Consider the following 21,497-nt stretch of genomic DNA (forward strand, 5'->3'; position numbering starts at 1 on the left):
TTATGGTTTAGTTTTTTAATTCATCAGAAATAATACATCCACACACAGACACATCAGCAACATTCACAGATCATTTAGAGAAGATGATAATAACAAAAATCACTCAATTCGATCACAGGTACTTGTACATCTACAACCATCACAAATTTGTAAATAGGACAAAAAATAAAATTAAACAAAATATCCGAGCAATTATTGGAAATGAAAGTTAACAAATGAGTCAAAAATATCAGTGATTATCGGTAAATCTCAATTATCTTGATTTCGATTCGGTAAAAGCAAGAAAAAACCCCACATTATTAATTAATCTGTTTTTTAAAGGATTTTTTCCCTTTTGTTTCAATATCACAATTCACAAAAATAAATTAGCCATATAAATTGAAAAAGACTTTCCACATAAATGTCCATGACTCTGATAAGTCTGCGCGATCTTGGAGTAAGATTAAAAAGAGGAGCTATGCACCCACCTTCCTTTTCAGATAAAAAAATATGAAATCGTTTCTATGCTAAAAATTCAATCATACTTCTAAATCAATGATCACAGGATATTTGTACATTCTTGTTGGTATGTGTATCATAGAAAATATTTCACATGGTGACATGATGGATATAATTTACATGGAACAACTATTATCTCAAGAGCAATGGATAAATATGACATGGCAACATTACGAACATGAACAAAAATAAATTTAATTGGAGTGCGTTTGGCAAAATACCCACAGATGGTTCGGCTCTTTCACTGAGAAAACCTTAACTCAAAAACTCAATCACCGCATTTTCAGTCATTGCATTCAGGAACACGCCACTGGAGCTTTTTCCCAACTTCATATAGAACTTTCAAAGCAGCAGACGCCTTGCCTTCTGCTTGCAATCGAGTGTGTTCTTGGTACAATTGTAATGCTGCCCTGGCATCCTCTATGGAATCGTGAGTGATTGACTGAATTTTCACACCTGTCCCATTGAGAAAACAAAGGAAACGATTAGTGCATTACATTAATGGAGATTGCAATGCAGATGCTCCATTATATCACAGAGATATAGATAAAGTGAAATAATGACACCCTCAACCTAGTGTAAAACTAAAGAGTGATATCCCGAGCACAATTAGTCTTGTCTCTCTGTAGTGACATTTATGAATTCATTTAAATTATAATGTAAAGAAAGATACCCTCCTATAAATTCTATTCACGATTTCTGTCCCCTAAATATTAATTTTAAATTATGAAATTAAATGTGGTATGTGTCATAAAAATATGTTCACAGAAACCTTGTTTCATAACAATATGCATTAGTTAATAAGCATCTATTCTTACCTAAAAAGTGCCAGGCCAGAAAACGTAGTGATACCATTCTATGATGAGGCATATGGAATAGTATAACTGTATCAATAACTTGTTCGGCAGGAACAACCAAGTTGATAACTCTAAAAAAAGATAAAGATATGTATAACCTATCCAGTTTTTCACACACTTATACAGTAATTTCTGACGATGAATGCATGCATAAAAAATACAGCAACCAAATCATGGAAACACCACCAATTTATTGAAATATTTATTCCCAATTACTAAAACATATAATGCAATAAATTGATGATGACCTTTAACACAGAGCATTATCATTTCTGCCTATAGTCATGCTTTTCTCCTAAAAGCCATGATGAACCATTATTGATTTTCTGGTAAGATAAAACATCCAAGGTCACAACCACTGGGGCAAGGACCCAGTACAATAACCGATATGCCCAGTCATCCTATGGAGGGGTTTGGAGGGGAAGGAAAAAGGAAAGAGGGGCAGCTGCAATTAGGAGCCCACTGATGGCTCTGAGGTGGGGATAGGATTGGAAGGAAAAGGATAGGGAAATCTCAATGCCCCCATTTAGGGCGGTGTGGGCCACTACTGAAGAAACCATAATTTGACGTATCCATGGAAGGGGCAGATTTTTCAATGGAAGAGTAAAATTTTTCAATTCTTCTCTAGAAGGTGAGATGTGTACAGGTGGAACAATGGCCCAGGATGGGCTTCAGGAGTTACTCTTCCAAAGGCTGGGTCTATAAGCCTTTGCTTTTCACCTCCGAAGGGGGAGGACAGGAAATGAAATAAGGAGGAGGATGAGAGCCTGATGAAGCCTCCAAGGATAGGATACGGATGGAAGGGTGGGGGTAGAGAAAAACCTGCGCCGTCATTGGGATGACAGGTCCCACTACTACTATGGAAACCATGCTTTGCTATTTCTACAGAAAGGAAAGATTTATCTATGAGGAAGAAAAATCCTATGATTTTCCATAGATGTGAGATGCGTACAGGAGAAAGAATGCAAATGAAATGAAAAAAAAAATTCAAGAAGTTTGCACAAAACAGAAAGAGTAGTTTCACGAAGAATATGTTCCATGCCATGGGTTTCATCTCAGTCAAGTCCATTCTGAATGAATTTTGAAATAGACTCTGTACAAAATATTCTTTCTGAACCATTTATCCTTATATTTTTACTTTTAATGATGATAAAAGGGGCATGCTTAAGGCATCAGGATTCTTGGGTTACATGAGGACTAGAAAATTATTAACTATTAATGTAGGCTATCATCTGCCCCTTATTTTGTAGTCCTATTCAGCTGGTTTAGCATGGAAAATAAGTACAGATTATTTTTTTAGTTTCAAGACATAACTGCTATTTACACACGGGAAAGAAGCTAATTAGGCCATTTTTTCAAAAAATAATTTTTTCCCAAAATTTCCTCATTGAAAAATAAGGTACACATCTTATACAAAGGATATGGTATACAAGAAAATAAGCTAACAATAATCATTTGTTTTACTCTGAACAAAAACGATAGAAAAACAAATACATAGTGCCCAAAATTAATGTTATCCTAATAATCATCCCTTTCATGATAAACATTAACAGGTAACAATTGTTCCACCTTCTCCAACATTTTGTTTTTCACTTACCTGAAATCATTTTTGAGCCCATGACCAACAAATTTGACTCCATTGTCAACTAGAAAGCGAAGTTTCTGATATGTTGACTTAAGAGTTGTGAGATGTTTTGAGCTGAAATTGGCATCCAAGTCACCAGGCTTGATGCCAGAGAATTTTGTTTTGTAGTCAACAACCTGCTCTTGAGTGGATATGTAATCATCAATGAATGGAGTGCCTTCAAGAGGTCCTTGCCTGAATCAAACGAAACATAATGTTGTACACATACATCGGAGAATAAAATATTCTTAAAAAAAACTACGAAAAAGTAAAAATTCATCACAAGAATTTGGTAGAAAGAAAAGAAAGTTAAGACAAACAATAAATCTTCCTCTATCCACCATTCTCTAGTATGCAATATGAAATGGAAACTCAGTTGGCCATATTATTATATCCCAAAACCAACTGTCGACCAACTTGGACTCAATCCCAGGAAGGCACCACCGCAAAATGAGCCTAACAGATAATTAACCTTTTCCCTACCGTACACGTATATATACGTGTGGACGTTTCCTGACCCGGGAGACCACGGACGTATATATACGTGTGAGAGCTTCCCGGTCAAGAAAACGAAACCCGTATATATACGTTTTCTAGCTCTCCCCCTTTCAGGACGGTCGTGGGTTTGGGTCGCCATTGTCTCGGGACCCAAGGCTTCGGGGTTTAGGATTAACCCTCCGAATCCGGGAGCAGGTACCCGGACCCTTCGTCTTTTATAACCCCTCTCAGCGGTAAGGGACAGCGGTCATACAATTGTTTATAGAGTCAATTTTCGAAATAAATTTTTGCTCATTTCTCAAGAAATATAAACTAAGAATTGAATTGTTTGTCTTTTGAGCCACGTTTAGAATTTTTAAACGAAATTCTACGACAAATATTAACTTATATCTCGAGTTATGTATAAACATCAACATGGAAATTGTTGCTGCGTTAAATGCTTTGATAATGGCCTTAGAACTTCGTTTAAAATTTGACAATGCTCAGATAAAAATGAGGAATTATATTCTATGTCTGTAATTTACGTGCAAGCAACAATTATTCATTTGCTAAATACATATAAGCAATACATAAGTTGACAGCGAACCAATGCCGCAGGTATGGTCGTAAACCCGGAAAGGAGGGAGCACAACTACTCTCGGAGTCCGAGATAATGCGGAGTCCCACCGTGGAGGGGTCGAAAAAGGTTCAGCAAGACCCTTCTTAACGAATGCCCTCCAAAAATGCTCCGTACCACGAGAAAGAAGAGTCTCTTAGGGCTCGGTACAGCAGTCAAGCTAAGACGAAAACTCCGCGGTCTCGAAAGGGTTAAGGATAGGGTTAGGAAAGGAAGAAAGAGAAACAGAAGAACCTGACAACATCATTAAGGAAACGCAAGCTACCATTGGTGAAACCAGATTTGATGTTCCAAGAAAAAGGAAAGTTCATCCTATGAGAAGAAAGATCCAGAGATTATTCTCAAGATACATAGATAAAAAGTATCAGCTTTGGACATGATCCCCACAATGGATATTCCGGAGGTTATGAAAGGCATAACTGAAATCATCCCTGGAGTAGGCCAGAGGAGTGACTACGGACACCATGGTAGATTACGTTTCATTTTTATGCAATGGTGGATTCTAGCTCAAAACATTTGCCAAGGGTGTACATACTTCCACGAGAGAGGGAATTTTAGGAATAATAGTACCATATCTTTCAGCAGCCCTCAGTCTTTTTCTATGGCATCATACTTAATGGGTGAGGAGAGGCAGCTTTTAGGTGAGATACAGAGGAGACAGAAGGTATGGATGGAGGGAGTGCTTAGTGGGGAGGGGATGTAGAAAACAGCGTTAGAGGGTAGATATTAGGTAAATGAGGGAGAGGAAGGAAAAGAATAGGATTTTTAGATAGAATGAAAGGGAGTAGGCCTTATTGTGAATTGAAGAGGGAAGTGGTTGATGGGGAGGAAGGATCCCAGAATTCTTCTCAAGTACTCCATGTACTACCTTAATCAGTAGAATACTTAAATAATAATAGTCATACTTTAGCCCATTATTTTCTGTTGGAGACAAAGTATGTACTTAGACCATTTTACCATGGATTTATGCACAGTAGGGATATGACAGAACAAAAGATATGAAGGAAAATAATTGGTATTCATTAAGGGTAACAATAACATACGCCATGATTGAGATTTGCAATCCAACCAATACATAACATGTAGGCAGTGGCGGCTGGTGGTCATTTATCTAGGGTGTGCATTAGAGCAGATATATAGGATGATTTAATTATATTATGTTAATCCTAATCCATGAGCATCATATTTCGTCGTAATAGAATACATAGCAAGCAAAACATATCACTGGTACATTCTACCCTTAAAATTGCATGAACAGAAATAATATTAGCATGCATGAAAATAATTATTCTCAACACACCTTTACAAGTGACGGTAGTTGAAATTCATTCTCTTTTCCTTACACCCTATGAGGAAGTAGTGTAGAAAACGGCCATACAGATGGCTCTGTAGACGGACTAGGATCCTGGGCGCAGGTAGTGTAGGTGGCGGCTACACCACTACACTACCTGCTAGTCAGTCACCAAAAATATGCGCGTGCGCACTCGCATCGTTTTGGGTCTGCTCCCATCACCCATTAGAACAGCACATACCCCCCCGCTTACCTCGTCCCGCCAGAGCTCCCTCAAGCGATCGCACAGACCGAAAATGCGCCCGGCATGATGCCACGGGATCGCATACTTGTAGAGCGGTGAATTCGAAAAGGAGATAGCTGTAGCGTTCGGAGGCTCATGTTTCTTGCATATGCAGACAGTACTTTTATCCTTCTCGTTGCAAAGGAATAGTTTTCTTTTATAATTTATTCATCTTTGGGTGTGCACTTGCTAACATGCTAATACGCACGCGCCGCCACTGCATGTAGGTAATAAAAACAGCAATTTCTTCACTTACCCTCGAATGCATGTGATACGAGCAACAGACATATGTGATGGCTTAATTGTTGACATCTTTCCATCACTTCGAAGTTCAGCTTCTTCCTGATTTAATGTTACAAATTCAGCATCCATTGCAACTATTTCACCTGTAATTCAAAATTTGTCATTAGCACAGTAAATTTTTTTTTGAAAATAATGAACAATAAATAAGCTTTGAAGAATGAAAACCTTGAGGTATATTATATATCGATGTCTAAGTTCTAACAACACATATCTCAAAATTTGGCCGGTTTGACACAGGTATCTTAAACAAAGTGTAATAACGTTAAAAAATAATTGTGATGTGTGTGTAATATAAATTAAAACACAGATCCCAATAAAATTTAAGCAAAAACAACCCTTTGTTGGCAAATGTATGCTTCTTTTTCAGTTTCATGAATTTTTGGTTCTTAATTTTCAAGTACAATAAAAAAATTAATCATTTTTTGCTCTCTTGAAAAGTTGCTATTTTTGAGATTACTGTTGTTAGAACTTAGCCATCGATATGTATCCTAAGCTCAATTTTTTTAACCAAATGTATTTGATTCAGTATAGCAGTACACAAAATTTGCAAGCAGGACATATGCATTGCAGGAGTATCCCAAATGAAGGGGTGAGGAACTAGCTGAAGTCAGATATGTATGTACTCGGGTTGCTCTGCTTACACAAGCTATACAAAGCACTATTAAATATGTATGAGCACTTGTGGGTGATTCAGAAAAGGTGCGCCACTGGATAGTCAATGGATGATCCTTGAATAATTTTGAAGTTCTTCATGTAATAAGATGGTGAATGGAAAGGAGGTGTCACTGAATGCTGCATAGAGGGAAGAAACACGTATGTGCAAATATTTTCTCTAGAGGGTGCAACAAACAATCCAAAACTTTGCAGAGCAAAATGATGTGGTTTGGTCAGCTGCAATTAACGTGAATTCATTGTGGCCATGCTTACCAGATTTATATGTAGGTTCATTTCATCAATGCATAAACAATTCAAAACATTTTATTTAGTTGAAGCATTCTTCCAAGAATTTCATTTTCTATTGACTGAATATCAAGACGACCCATTGTGGACAACTAGCAGGAGGCCTAGGTTTTACAGGATTCAAAATGGGATATGTACTAACCTTCTGATGGCATCTCATCTGCAGCTAAAGGTGTAAATGTTATCATTTTGCGGCCTCCATTTCTTGCCAGGCATTTGTCTTCTCCAAATACATCCAAAGATATAGGATTACGTATTGGAGGCACAAAATCAGGAGGAAGATCACTCCGTATCCAATAGAGAACACAGGGAATCTTCCACTCCAAGTTGAACCACACAACTTCCTGGGCAACAATGGGCATAATACTGAAAGGAAAAATCAAGATGTTTTTCTTCATTATGACGTATTAATACAAAAATTCAGAATACACTGCTCATGATATGAATTAGTGATTAAATTTTATAAGCCCAATTTTTTCATTCACACAATTTTCACAGATGTGCAAAATAAATTAATGTTGGCAAAGCAGAGCTACAATTTATTTTTACTGGTCCAGCTTACAAAAAATAACGATGATAAATAAAGGCATAAATTACTGTGCATTTATATGTGATTTATTTACAGGTTAATACCTTAAATAAATTGAAAAATATAATATAAATACAACATCTTCAAAGGAAGAATTGCCTTTTTGTAACTGCTATTATTTAATACAGTAAGCTTTACAGATATGCACCCCAACGTCAATATGAAGTCATATGACATATTTTTATACTGGCCTTATCAAATTATTCAGATTATGACTTAAAATCTTTACAAATGGATATCATAAGGCAATTAACCAATTGATGAAAAGAATGTACACGTAGTAAAACAACAAAGTTACCTGAAATCATTGAAAATATACCACTGACTGACTGGAGAACCAACAGAGCGTATGTGATATCCAGGCCCAGCTTTCACAAGGGCCACTAAATGGTCCTTCTTGTCCTTGATACTTGCTTGGTCATGTATATGGCACACCACAGAACACAGATCATAAACAACAGACTGAATAACACACCCATCCTCTCCTTCATTGTCTTCAATTGTGGTTTCTTCTTCAGATTTTTCTTTGTCTGCCAGTGCCTTTTCATCATCAGCCTGGAGAAATCAATTAAAAGATAAATGAAATTAGACCAAAAGTATCTGCAGCATCATGAGTTTGGAATATGGGCTCAGGCTAATCCACTTTGAGGGGAAGCTGAGTAATCATAACAGTTGGAGATCTTGGAACCACAAAGAAGCAAAGAGACAAAAAGCCTAAGTCAGTCTATGTTTGAGCTAGTGGCATTGGACTACTTTTAATGAAATGCAGCCATGTGTCAGCAAATGTGGTATGAGACTTGGAAGTTGAAAAAGAGTCAAGTGGCACAATTTATTTGCAAATAGGGTAGTTTCCTTCATCAAATAATAATAATAATAATATGTTTTATTTGCCCAAAAGACCAAGGTACATTTGCACAGGTATAAGGCACGTCCATCAAAAACATCACAAGCATAAAATAAGTGTACATATATATCACATATAATAAAACACTCATAACAAAGAAAGGAAAAAAAAATCACGTATAACATTCCATCAAGCCCTTAGCTCATGTAATATTCTTCCAAAGAGTAATATGAACCTGAAAGAAGGAACCTTTTTAATTGTATTTTGAAAGCGTTAAATTTTTTAATATTTTTTAAATCAGCAGGGAGTTTATTATAAAGTCGTACCCCCATTTCCCTCGGGCCCAGTTTGTTTAAGTTTGTTCTTGTAGTAGTGTAATGTATGTCATGCTTGCATCTTGTGTGATGGGGGTGATGGTCACTATTAAGGGGAAAGCTTATGATATTAGATTTGATGTACAGCACAGTAATCATGATATAAATGCAAGGCAGAGGCAGAAGGCCTAGCTCCTTGAATAGGGGTCTGCATGAGTATCTGGATGGTTTCTGGGCTATTATTCTTACAGCCTTTTTCTGAAGTCTGAAAATGCGTAATGAGTTGATATGAGAGGAGCCCCAAAAAATTATACTGTGTAAGATATGGGAATAAAACTCCCCATAGTACAGAGTAAGGAGTGTATCCCTTCTTACTGAACTACTGAGTTGTCTTAGTAGGTAACATATGGAACTTAGTTTATGACTCAAGAGATCAGTATGTTGGTTCCAAGAAAGATTTGAACTCAAACATACACCCAGAAACTGAAGAGAAGACACTTGCTCAATTGATTTGTGATTACTCTTAATAAGTAGGCTTGATGAGAGATTTTTCGTTTTGGAGAAATGAATCAATTTGCTTTTTTCAGCGTTTACAATTAAATGGTTTTCATTGGCCCACTTACCAAGTATTTCCGTAACTTGCCTAGCTTTATCAATTAGGTAGCTACGTGAAGAGGAGGAGATGATCACATTTGTGTCATCCGCGTATAGGATTGGTGTAATATTATCTGTGTATGATAAAGTTGTAGGTAAATCATTAATGTATATCAAGAATAGAAAAGGTCCAAGAATAGACCCTTGTGGGACACCCATTGAGGAAGAACAAATACTAGAGGTATGTTTAGTGCCATCGATCAAAAGATTTACCGTCTGAGATCGATTGTGAAGGTACGATGCAATCCAGTTGAGAGGTGTGCCTCTGATGCCCATACTATCTAGTTTGCACAAGAGCAGCTTATGATTCACAAGGTCAAATGCCTTGGAGAAGTCAAAGAAAAGCCCCAAAGTTTCACGTTTGTTATCAATGGAAAGTAGTATATTGTCGATTGCTCGATAAATTGCAGAAGTGGTAGACTTACCTTGAAGAAAACCATGTTGGTCTTTGGAAAAGAGGTTAAATTTGTCCATGTAGGATATTAATTGAGTGTACATGACTCTCTCAAAAATTTTGGAAAATGTATTCTGTAGTGAAATCGGCCTATAGTTATTGAGGTCATCAATGCTGCCCTTATTTTTGTAGAGAGGAATTATTCTTGACCTTTTTAGTGGTGTTGGGAAAATGCCCAGTTTCAGTGATTCATTCACTAAGTGTATTAGAGGTAACTTTATGATATCAAAACAGGATAATATCACTTTCCCAGTTATTTCATCTGGCCCAGTACTTTCTTTGCGGCTTAGTTTGGTAATGATTGACTTGAGATCAGATTCTCTGCAGGGACTGGTAAAGAATGACATAGTAGTGGTGAATGACGGTCTGAAAGGATTATTGGATGAGGTTGAGCTAGGAGTTTTGGAGAAATGTTGATTGAAAAGATCAGCAAGGGCAGTGTAATTTATTTGAGCGCCTGTTGTAGTGTCCTTCATTTTCGGTAGAGAGTGATTATTAAGATTTCCTTTGGCAGCATTTATAATTTTCCAGGCAGTTTTTGTTTTGTTGGTTGCATTAAATAATGTATTGTCATTAAACGTCCTTTTTGCAGTTACAATTAATTTCCTATACCATATTTTCATTTCCTTGTAATGTGCCTTACAATCCTCATTACCAGATGCTTTTGATTCAATTGCGAGGTTTTTAAGGACTTTCGAGTAAAATTGAATATCCTTGGTGACCCAGGATTTACGTTTACAGTAATTCTGGATTTTCTTGGTTTCTAGCGGAAAAGCCACATCAAAGTGATATTGGAAGGTAGTGTAAAAAGCATGAAAGCTTTTTTCAAAGGAACTAGCACGATATACATCAGACCAATCCTGAGCTTGAAGAATGTATTGAAAATATGCGACATTGTGATCACTGAAATTTCTTTTATTGATCACTTTGTGTGTAGAATGAGTTTTGATTGATACTGTAGTGAGAATGGGAAAATGATCAGAGATGTCAGTTTCTACCACAACAGTTTTTGTGGCATTGAGATCAATATTTGTGAGGATATTATCTATAAGTGTTTGTGATGATTGAGTTATTCTTGTTGGTTTGAAGTTAGTTATTTGAATACTGAAGCTGGTGATTAAATTGAGAAAGTCAGTTCGATCCCTTGAATCTTGAAGCAAGTCACAGTTGAAATCACCTGCAATAATGATATTGGAAGGCTCCGGTGCTTTAAGCAGCATCTCAAGGAAAACATTAAATTTGACAATAAAATCGTTAAAGGCACTTTGAGGAGATCTATAAATAGAAGCAATTACATAGCATTTGTTATTCTTAGTGACGCCGGTCACACAACTCTCAAAGATTTGGTCTTCGTTCAAAATGGGGGCATTTACAGGATAAATATCAATGGATTCATGAGCATAAATCATAACTCCACCATTTTTTAACTTAGACCTACAGTAGGCAGTAACAATTCGATACCCTGAGAGACACATTGATTTTAATTCATCAGACTTCAGCCAGTGTTCATTCAAGCAAATAACATCTGGTTTAAGTTCATTGACCAGTACTTCAAGTTCTAGAAGTTTATTTCGTAAACATTGCACATTAAGGTGTAGAACGATCAGATCTGATTGAACTATCCTTGAGGGAGGTTTACGCGATCTTTCCGAAAAAAAAACTCTTGATCGACACATAGTTAGGCCAAAAATCTGGACTCAGAAAAGATTTACCAACGTCAGCACTCACAGATACCCGGAAAGATGCGTATTCACCATTCTTTACATCAAGTTTCTCAATTTCTAAATCACGATCGGATATGGATATCCTGTCCGTGATAAACTTCTTTAATGAAATTACCGTGAAGTCAGGGCTGAATCTCCAGACATGCCAATGTGTTTTCCGGGGAACGCCTGCAATGGCACAGTTCGAGTTCGTTCCGACGATCGTGCGGAATTTTCTCCTGCGTTTCGATGATTTTTGAAAGATGAAGCCGTCAGCATCATCTTGCAGGGAGTTCACTACGTTATCGGGGACTTTCACTCGATGAACAACCTCCGTGGTGCTCTTATCAGGCCGAGCAGCAATGTTAGCAAAAGACACTTTTTTCGACGATTTCAACGTTGTCACACTATTTTTATCACTTAATTCACCGGGAGCGGAATTATAATCCACCCGAATCATTGGGAAAGGAGGCTTGGGAGCACCGGACACAGTAGGGACACTTTCACGTACGTTGCATGTTCCTGAGGTACCATCGCCACGAACTTGGGCTGGCGTTGCAGCAATAACACGAGCATCACTAACACTATCACGAGCATCACTGATACGCATTATGCTCAGATCCTGCTTTAATGAATTTATCTCACTTTTTTGAGATTCGATCAGTTTTGTACAATTAATTAACTTAGTTAATTAATTGTACAAAAAAATTAATTAATGACAAAGAAAACGAAAGGCATTGATTGCGATTCGTTATCCAACATAGTGCATTCATAATATACAAATTATTTGGTTTTAGAAATCACAGTTTAGACGAATGTTAATGATCAATTTTAACCTCACTTGAAAAAGGCCAGATTGGAGGCCATGTGATGCGACTCCACGTGCTGTCACAGGGACCCAGATGCTATACGAGTGGTCAGGAGTTTTACAGATGAGTCAGAGATTACCAATGCATGCATGAGGCACAGAGCACAGGGAAACATCTCATTAAGCATTAAACACAACATTAAATAAGGATTATTAATACCTCATCAAACAAAGAAAACTTTCCGACCTTCGGTAGTTTTAATAGGTGATTATTAAGACATGTTTCCCTGAGTTCTGTGCCTCATGCATGCATTGGTAATCTCAGATGATGTAAAACTCCTATCCTCTCGTGTAGAAACTAGGTCCCTGTGACGTCATGTGGAGTGGCATCGCATGGGCGCCAATCTGGCCTTTTTCAAATGAGGATATAACTGACCCTTGCCATTTGTCTAAACCGGTATTTCTAAAACCAAATAATTTGTATATTATGAATACACTAATGGTGGGTAACGAATCACAATCAATGCCTTTCGTTTTCTTTGATGAAGGAAACTACCCTATTTCCTCTCACTCCTGCATTATGTATTTGAATATAAAAATAATTAAAAGCAAAATGCAATCACAATGCAAAAAAAAAGAGCCTAAATGGAGTCCTTACCTTCTGTTCCTCTGTTTTAGGCCGACTATTAACACAAGGAGGTGGTTCAATTTTCTTTATCCTCAGAGATCCACTTTCCATCAAGTCAATTTGGATGTGTAGAGGCAACCATGAATTACTATAATACAGATGTGAGCTAGATGTGGTCTTAGTTTCTAAATGCCCGAAAATATAAAAAAAGGAAAAAAATTACTCAAATATGTATATCACTTACATGGTAAAGGTTCACTATCATAGTTAAGAAAACATATTAACATTATAGATATTAAGGACAAAAAATGGCTTTTGATTTTGACCACTTAAAAACACAGACAACATGAAAGTAAGCTAACATGTAGAGTACTTGGCTCACCTATACAAATGTTGCTACTACAATGTGAGAATGAATATATCCTAGGACGATCATTAATATTTTAGCAAGCATTTGAAACTTAGGGGAACCAGCCACCATTAAAAGAATTCCTCGACCTAAATTTGAAATACTTTTCTGGGATTGGAAATAAAATCAGAGAATTTTCTGGTTAGCTAGTCCCCTCTTCTAACTAGAACAATTTTCCCACCCACTGGTAAAAAAATGCCAAGAATTCTTTTACCCACATTTAACTCTTATGTTAACCTTCCAGTAGCATGAATATTTCTGTGAAAGAAATGAACTTACATATTACTTCTGACAGAGCACCACTGTTACAGTAAGTCATACTTAAAAAAATGCAGAGCAGTCATTCTTGAAAAAATGAATTTAACTCTTTGAAATTGACTTTTTCGAAAGGAAAACCAAGGAAAAATCACAAGTCATTTAGCCTAAAGATGGAACATAGCATTAAAAGAAAATACTATGATAAAAAGTAAAAAATAAGTTAATTTATTTTAATTCCAACAAAATTTCACACGTAAAGTTGGATGTAGAGTGAACATTAACTGGAGGATAAAATTTCGCTAGTAGTAGTAAATCATAATATAATCACCTGCTCTTCCTGCATGCCTAAAACGGCAGCCAGCTCTGGTACAATTGGACCCATAGCGACATTGCTTCACGTTTGGATTTAGTTGGTCCTCAGTATTGCCTATATTTTGCTGAGCTTTCTGAACAAGTAGGTCCATCTGAGTCTGCCAGAAAGTCTTGTCCTGAAAGAATAGTTGCCAAAGAAAATATATTAAATCATAAGCTATGCATGGATTCAGTTTAACACTGCCAATGAAAGAAAAATATTAGGTTGTTTACCTCATTTGTTTATAGAAATGTTTGCGTACGATGCCCAAGAACAACTTGAAATACTTCAAAGCCGAAACAACCCTGACATCAACTTAGTCAATGACCATTTGTACTCATGGAATTCTCCCCTCATTAACTTGTTTTCCTCGCCTCACCAATTAGCCCTTCACCCATCTACCTCATCACAGTCCGGGGACTCGGATACACAGACACCCAGGCCTCTCTCCCCTACCATGATTCACACACCAGCAACCCATCATTCTGTCCTCCCCCTTTTTCCTTATCCATACCCCCACATGACACACATGAGAGAATTTTGTAAACCGGGCCAGAAGATGACACATTGTATTGAAACTGCTCACGAGTGACTGAATTATTGTAGAACTAGCAAAGTTTTATTCTTTCCTTATAGTCCTTATTAAATGCATGAAACTATTTTAAACAATTATGCACTGATAAATAAACTGAATAATCACAGGAACCATTCTATACGTATGTCTTTCATAACTTTAAAATTATTTATTCAAGAGGAAGCTAAAGAAGAGGGCAGTTGTATTGAAATCTGGTTCATCACCCATGCATGTGAATGAAGTTAGATTAATCAATAAAAATTATACAATTATTACCCATTAATTTTCTAGGAAATAATCCTAACCCATAAAAGAGCATATATTTACTCCTATCGACTCACTTTCTGACTTTCCATACCACAATTGTTAACAAGGATATTTGGAAGAGCTTGTATTCTCCTTGACTGGTGGGTGGGTTGATACCTTGAGCAGTGATCACACCATGCAGGTGTTGTCTGTTCAGGGCATAGACTTTGATGAAGAATATCAGAAAAATTATATTCTTTGTTATTCTTTCCTGAAAAATGAATGAAACATGCTTTAATGCATCAGGCAAGTACCTTGGGGTGATTATTCAAGAAAAAGATGATATGTGCATAGAGAATTACTCATAGGAAATTTTACATCCTTTAGCTCCTTTGTATGGAAATTTACCATAGGAAGGGTAAAACCTTTAATGAAGGGCTAAGATTTCATTCAGAGTTCAGCACAGACATGAATTTAATTTTGATGGTAATAGTATTAAAGTATATGAGTGACAAAGTATAAAATTAAAAACAGAGATGAATTGATAAATTGATAACTTCAACAAAATTGAAATAATAGCTTTCAAAGCTTTAAGAACTTTCATTATTCTCTCTAAATACGAAATAAGGAATGCCAAAGTAAAAAAAATACTATAGAACAATTGAAGAGAAGAGACTACATCAGACATGAAATCAATGTCAAACAATAATTATTAGAGATGACAATGGAGTTCAGTAAGATGGAGCTCATTCAATAAACCATCTCCTCTTGCACAAATCAACAATTTAATTACCTGATGACAGGTCAGGATATATGAGGTTGCACAGCAATAGAGAAGACTCTTTAATAACTTCATTTCCACACTTGAGGCATTTGTTTATATTTTTAAGTCTCGTTCCAAATAGACGACTAATATCTGTTTCCTCATTAGGATTTTCTTCACCAATTTCCGGCTTGTCCTTTCCTTTTTTCTCTGAATAATAAAAAGAAAATTCATCAGCAAGGGAGACAATGATACAACTTTTATAACTACATCAAAATTCAGTGTTTATTACAGTTTCTGAACGTGAGGAATCATAAATCGACTCAGAAGGCTGCTTCTTAGCCTCCTATCACCAAAATATTTTGAAAATGTGGTCATCAATGTACCCAGTAAAGTGACCCTCCCAAAATGCACCCCAAAATATTTCTCGCAACACTGTCTTATACACTCACAAATATATTTCAAAGAACAATGCTCATACAAAGAAATAAGCAAAATGAGAAATAGTGCACTCAATAAGCTGATGTTAAAAATACTCAAAGAAAGTCTTATGAGTGATGAAAACTGGATTTTTGAAAATTTTTTATCAATGAATCATTTATGATAGGAACATAACTTCAGCTAGGAAATACATTTAACCCTTTCAGTGAGACATTTTTTTTCTCCCTGTAGGTAGAAATATTTTTTTTTGCTGTTTTTAATTAATATGTGTATGTGATATTATAAAAACTTAAGCCAAAACGTTAGGATATCTTTCATGCAGAAAATTTTGTGGTCCACATTCATTTTAACGGACAGATATAATAACTAGGGAGTAAGAATCTCTTAGGTCATGCCCTTTTTAATGGACATTATAACTGAAAGGGTTAAAATCCTTGGAATTCAACTGTATTGTAAGTTAAGTGAAAATGAGGAAAATAAAAAAATGAATGTAACAGGAAAATGAGAAACAGACTTGTTGCAACTTAAGCACTGGAAAAGAAGCCATGCCCATGAGTATTTCATCAACGTCATTCATTAAGAAATCCATAACTCCTTATCATTCAAAGAGATACACTCCTAAGAGTAAAAGTCACAGAGAGAAATAAGAAAAATGAGTTGTTATCAAGAGATCTATCACTTGATTCATACTAGAGAATATTAAGAGGAAGTTATAATCTTTGCAATGTGATTTTCTTGAATGATGATTTTGACAACATAAGTGATAGGAATTATTCCACCCCACAGTTGAATCGGACTCTATAAGTAAGCCATTAAATTTAGACAAAAATGCAAATCAGATTCTATAAATTGAGATTCAGCAAAATTTAATTCATACTCTCTTCTGGTCCATTTTCTTTTTCTTCATCAGAATTAGTTTTATCCACCTTGGGCTGCATATCTCCAGATATTGAAGGGAAGTCCTTTTCTTTATACACAAACTGATCAGGGAGAACCGGAGATTCGGATCGTAAGTACATTTGCTGGGTTTCAAACTGCTTCCTCTTCCTTTCTTCCAAAATTTCAAAATGCATCTGATGCAGAATGAACCTATTCCAACTCTGAAACGAAACGTATGATATGAATATGATTGAATCGCTCAGTGCCATCAAATTTTGATTGCATGAGACTACCTTTATATTCTACATGTCTATGGTCACAAATTCTTACTATCCTGAGGCATTGGTTCTCAAACTGTGTAAGTCAGCAGGACAATTGGGCCAAAAAACTAAACAGTAATTTAAGGAATCACTTATGGACCACCAACATCTCTGACTGTTTTCCCAATTAAATGCCCCCCTTCCTGAGGGCATATTAGGGCTATGGTTTATATCTGCGGGTCACTTATCCATGCTTCCAATGTTTTCCCAAATATATATCAAGTGGGAGAGAAATAGGGGGAATTTATGATATGAAGAGCAAATTACAGTAGTTTGCGGACAATATCGGACAAGGACAAACAACTCAGTCAGCTATAGCACAGCATAAAGCTAAGAAGCAAATTGGTGGTAAGTTTCACACCCAAACTCATCCACAAAGCCATTGAGATTAAGAAGAACAAACATGTCATCCTGAAAATAGAGGTACAGCAGACTACCGATTATCCAGCTGCGGTTTATCAGGGTTGCAGATTACCCGTGCATGATTTACACTCTCTCTCAATTTTTTCTGCGATCTTTCTAAAAAAAAATAAAATCGGACGCAAAAACATCGGAATTACTACATTAATGCTAGGATACACTGCATTATCATTTCATTCAGAATCCCCTTTGTAAAACGAAAGTGATTGCGCGTTACCTGCATTCGCAGGAGCACCGTTTCATGTTTTCCAAGCCTTGCAGTGCGCGACCGCACTCCGTGATTACGGATACTTGTCCGGCAGCAGTTGCAACCCGGACAACTTGTGCGAGACGGAACTGCGTGGCGTGGTGCCTGACAATGTAGTTTCCAACGTTGAGCAGTGGTTTTGAAGCATTTGTGCAAACCACTTTTCTGTATCCGCGATCACACAGCCACGGATGTGTGGTTTTCAAAACCAGGCCTAACATGGAGCATTAATAATACGAGTACAACCATGTTATCGCCGCTTATTAGATCGCAAACTGGCAAAGAAAGCTCTCATTGAGTTCTCGAAGCACTCTATAATAACAGAATAACTGCATAAATAATAATATATTGTTTGTTTTACGTAAATTATGAACATTGCAAGACATTTAAGTGACAGTTTGAGTTATCTGTGTTTTCCGATTATTCGGGCTGTCCCTCCCCATCATTAGCCCGGATAATCGGGAGTCTACTGTATATATATAAAAGAGGATGTCTGTTAGTCTGTCCACCAAGCATTTACAAACGGATTGCAACCAAAAATAAGTATGTAGGTACATCTCATGCTCCCGAAGTCCGTAGCTCTACCTTTGGATTTGTCCTACACATCTTTTTCCTCGCTTGTCACGTCACATTATAAAACTTATGTGCTTGGACATCGTTCCGGGTAGGCACACCTCTTGACACATTCAAAGGGAAAATATGTATAGTAAAATTGATGGTTTGAGGCTTGACTTGGTGAAATTTCTTCATTTTAAATAAATTTATAAAGTTTTTTTATTTAAAAAGGGAAAATATAACTCAAAAGATTCGACACTTAACTATAAATCCTCTCGGTGCAAACCTTTTTTGCAGGGATGTGCATTCACATTACGTTTTTGGTTTATGTACGCATGGGCACACATAATGATCAATGTTGCTGAGCAGGGTATAAGCGGATCCTGCATGCGGTATACAGAAATAATTTTTTCCATTGCATGTGGTTACATATGTTTATGAACTATCATCATATTTGCTTTGCTCCTTTGCCTAAAAATCCTATTGTGTGACCAAAATTCCAAGTTTCTCACTTACCTTGGTACTATCCTTCCCAAGCAATTCGGGGTGGCCTACTAGTATAAAATAAACAGAATCAAGTCACCTGAAAATATTCTCTACTTCCCTTGTACTGATCAAACTCCCACCCTAACTTCCGATTGACATTTATATGAGCAAACATTGGCAGCTGGTGACACTCCCATGAATAAGTGACATGCGTGGGTAATGAAAAAATGAGAAAAATCCTGTTTAATGCCACATTTTGAGATAAGCACTCATAACTGATTAATTGGGAACTATTTATAAGTCCAAATGAGAATTACCTAATCTCTCACAGACATTTAGTCAGTAGTGAACCGCTGCTCTTAAGGGATCAAATCTAAGGAGAGCCACTACCCACCTGTATTAAGCGAATGAGATCAGTTTTCTTCTTAGACTCCCCTTGATCAGAAAGAATCAGACCAAGAGCAGAGGCTTCTGGAATGGTACGGAAAGCTCGCAGAAAATTGCTAGCTTGACACGGAAAACCATGAGATATATCCAGCATGTGAAAAAGGAAGCCAAGTTCACAGGATAAACAAAATTCTTTCTGACACAGATGAGATAGAAGTATGGAGCGTACAGGATCTATATAGTGCAATACCTGGAAAAGAAAGGGGAACTTATAAAATGAGGAAAATACCTGAGAACTAATTACCATTCTTCAAAGAACAAGTTTGCCAAAATTAGGTATATGCTCCTGATTCACAAAATGAGAGAGAGAAGGAACATGCTGTTGTAGTGCGTAAGTTAACAAACTGAACCACCTTGAAAGTTGCCACAGTCACCAATAGACCCAGAGCAGGAGCAAGTTAAATAGAAGAAGAATGAACCAGGAATGATATAAATGCTAGAAAAAAGTACACAACAACTTGCGAAAACATATTTACCTGTAACATTGAATTGCAGTACGCATTAGGCAAAGTGGCTTCGAGGCCACAAAAACCAGTTTTATTATAGAGGTCAAAATCAAAATCATCCGCTCCCATTTTGGAATACTTCACCTCGATCTTACGGTACCTATAGAATTTGTATTATTAGTAACTCAAATCACGGGACAATTCAAAAGCTAACGAAATAACATGCAGAAAAAGGCATATAAAAATATCATATCATTAAAAGAGACAAATGGAATTAGGAAGTAGTGCATTACCACATAATAGGATGTCCAAGTTGTGAAATAAAAGGCCATGAATGACCTTTTTTTTAAATTGAAAAAATGGGGTCACTAGTAACATAAAGATTAGATTAAGTTATAAACATAAATATAGCATTTCAGTGCTGAATGGCATAAGAACATTCCCAGTGGATTTATGAAATTCATTTTAACATTCATGGTAGCTCCTTTTAACTTACCAAATTTAGTGCATTCAATGTGAAGTGAAAAGCAAAAAGCATTCAAAGCAAAGTGTATTCAGGATAATATTAAGGGAAAAATCATAGTTGAGACTTCACGTTGAACAAAAATCAATGCACAAAAATACCAAGACAGTCATTACCTTCTCGGGATGGCCATCACGGAACTTCCATCTTCCCCCATCTTGCCAGGTCGAGTATCGCTGGAAAAAGATTTATGACTTCTACCTCGTTTCTCCAATTTATACGGAACCTGTGAATCAAGAGTTAAATCAATTAATCCCCAAAAACAATCTGTAAGACTGAAAATTCATTGTTTTTCATCAGATTCATAGCACAAAAATTAAAAAGCCTACCCTTGAGCTAAAAATCTGAGTTACTGTGATTACTCGTTTCCAATTTACAAATCACAATTCACAGCTGCTTCCTGAGTTTCTAATAGAATTGATGACACCCACACTAATAAACATAATTTCCAGTTTCTAGGAGTTTACCAGAGGGTTAATCCCTGTGTTTTCGACCTTGAAACGCTGGTAATTTTGAAACATCTACCAGGTCCAAGAGAATTACATCCAGTTGTTACACTGTGCAAAAGCAGACCCCTCCTTACCAGAGTTAGCCTCACAATTCAAGTAGACAAATCACACCGAAATAATTGGAAGATGTGTATCACTTGTGACTCCTTTCTAAATCAATCTTAATCACAATATCCTTAACCAAAGATATCTAGCAACATCAGAAAATTAGGACAGAGGAGAGACTAGTATATGGGGAATAATACACATATAGAGAGAAACATAGAAGCTTGGGGTGCAGAACCTTGTCATAAGGCATGCTGCCTATAAGCTTCTAAACAAAATAACACAATATTCAATTAAAAATTCAACAATAGCATTCCAACTCCAACTTGACCCAAAACTTACAGCTTTTGACCAAACTTAACTAGAGTTAAACATTTGTTTTCTCACTTATCTAATCTTAATTATATAGATGCATTTTAAACAAATTCATACTTTCACGACACATAGGGTAAAGAAAACTAAGCAATTCCATGGAATACACATATGATGCTCATGGTCATTAAGAACATGAATAACATGAGGTTATAATGAATACTAGAAAGATGGACAGCAAAAAATCAATTGCATCTGTGAATGATTTCTTTGGCGCATATGAGCAAGGAAGATATCTTTCATAGCACAAGAAAATCATGCCTACTGCTTGAGGCATACAT

The 21,497-nt window shown here is 36.5% G+C and overlaps 1 protein-coding gene across 2 annotated transcripts in view; it reads right to left on the bottom strand.

The window, feature by feature from the left end:
* LOC124159094 (PAN2-PAN3 deadenylation complex catalytic subunit Pan2) overlaps positions 1-21,497 on the bottom strand; it is a 31,635-nt gene continuing 10,138 nt past the window's right edge. For both annotated transcript variants that reach the window (XM_046534635.1, XM_046534636.1), the window contains 14 exons: positions 20,407-20,516; positions 19,798-19,927; positions 19,269-19,511; positions 16,845-17,067; positions 15,557-15,736; positions 14,859-15,034; positions 13,920-14,079; positions 12,955-13,109; positions 7,818-8,074; positions 7,073-7,296; positions 5,924-6,053; positions 2,953-3,174; positions 1,317-1,426; positions 1-954 (listed from right to left, as the gene is read on the bottom strand). In XM_046534635.1, the coding sequence (XP_046390591.1) occupies positions 782-954; positions 1,317-1,426; positions 2,953-3,174; positions 5,924-6,053; positions 7,073-7,296; positions 7,818-8,074; positions 12,955-13,109; positions 13,920-14,079; positions 14,859-15,034; positions 15,557-15,736; positions 16,845-17,067; positions 19,269-19,511; positions 19,798-19,927; positions 20,407-20,516 (2,493 nt within the window). In that variant the 3' untranslated portion in view covers positions 1-781. The remainder of the gene's footprint in view (positions 955-1,316; positions 1,427-2,952; positions 3,175-5,923; positions 6,054-7,072; positions 7,297-7,817; positions 8,075-12,954; positions 13,110-13,919; positions 14,080-14,858; positions 15,035-15,556; positions 15,737-16,844; positions 17,068-19,268; positions 19,512-19,797; positions 19,928-20,406; positions 20,517-21,497) is intronic.

This window comes from Ischnura elegans, chromosome 5 (assembly GCF_921293095.1).
Source record: "Ischnura elegans chromosome 5, ioIscEleg1.1, whole genome shotgun sequence".
NCBI classification, from domain to species: Eukaryota; Metazoa; Arthropoda; class Insecta; order Odonata; family Coenagrionidae; genus Ischnura; species Ischnura elegans.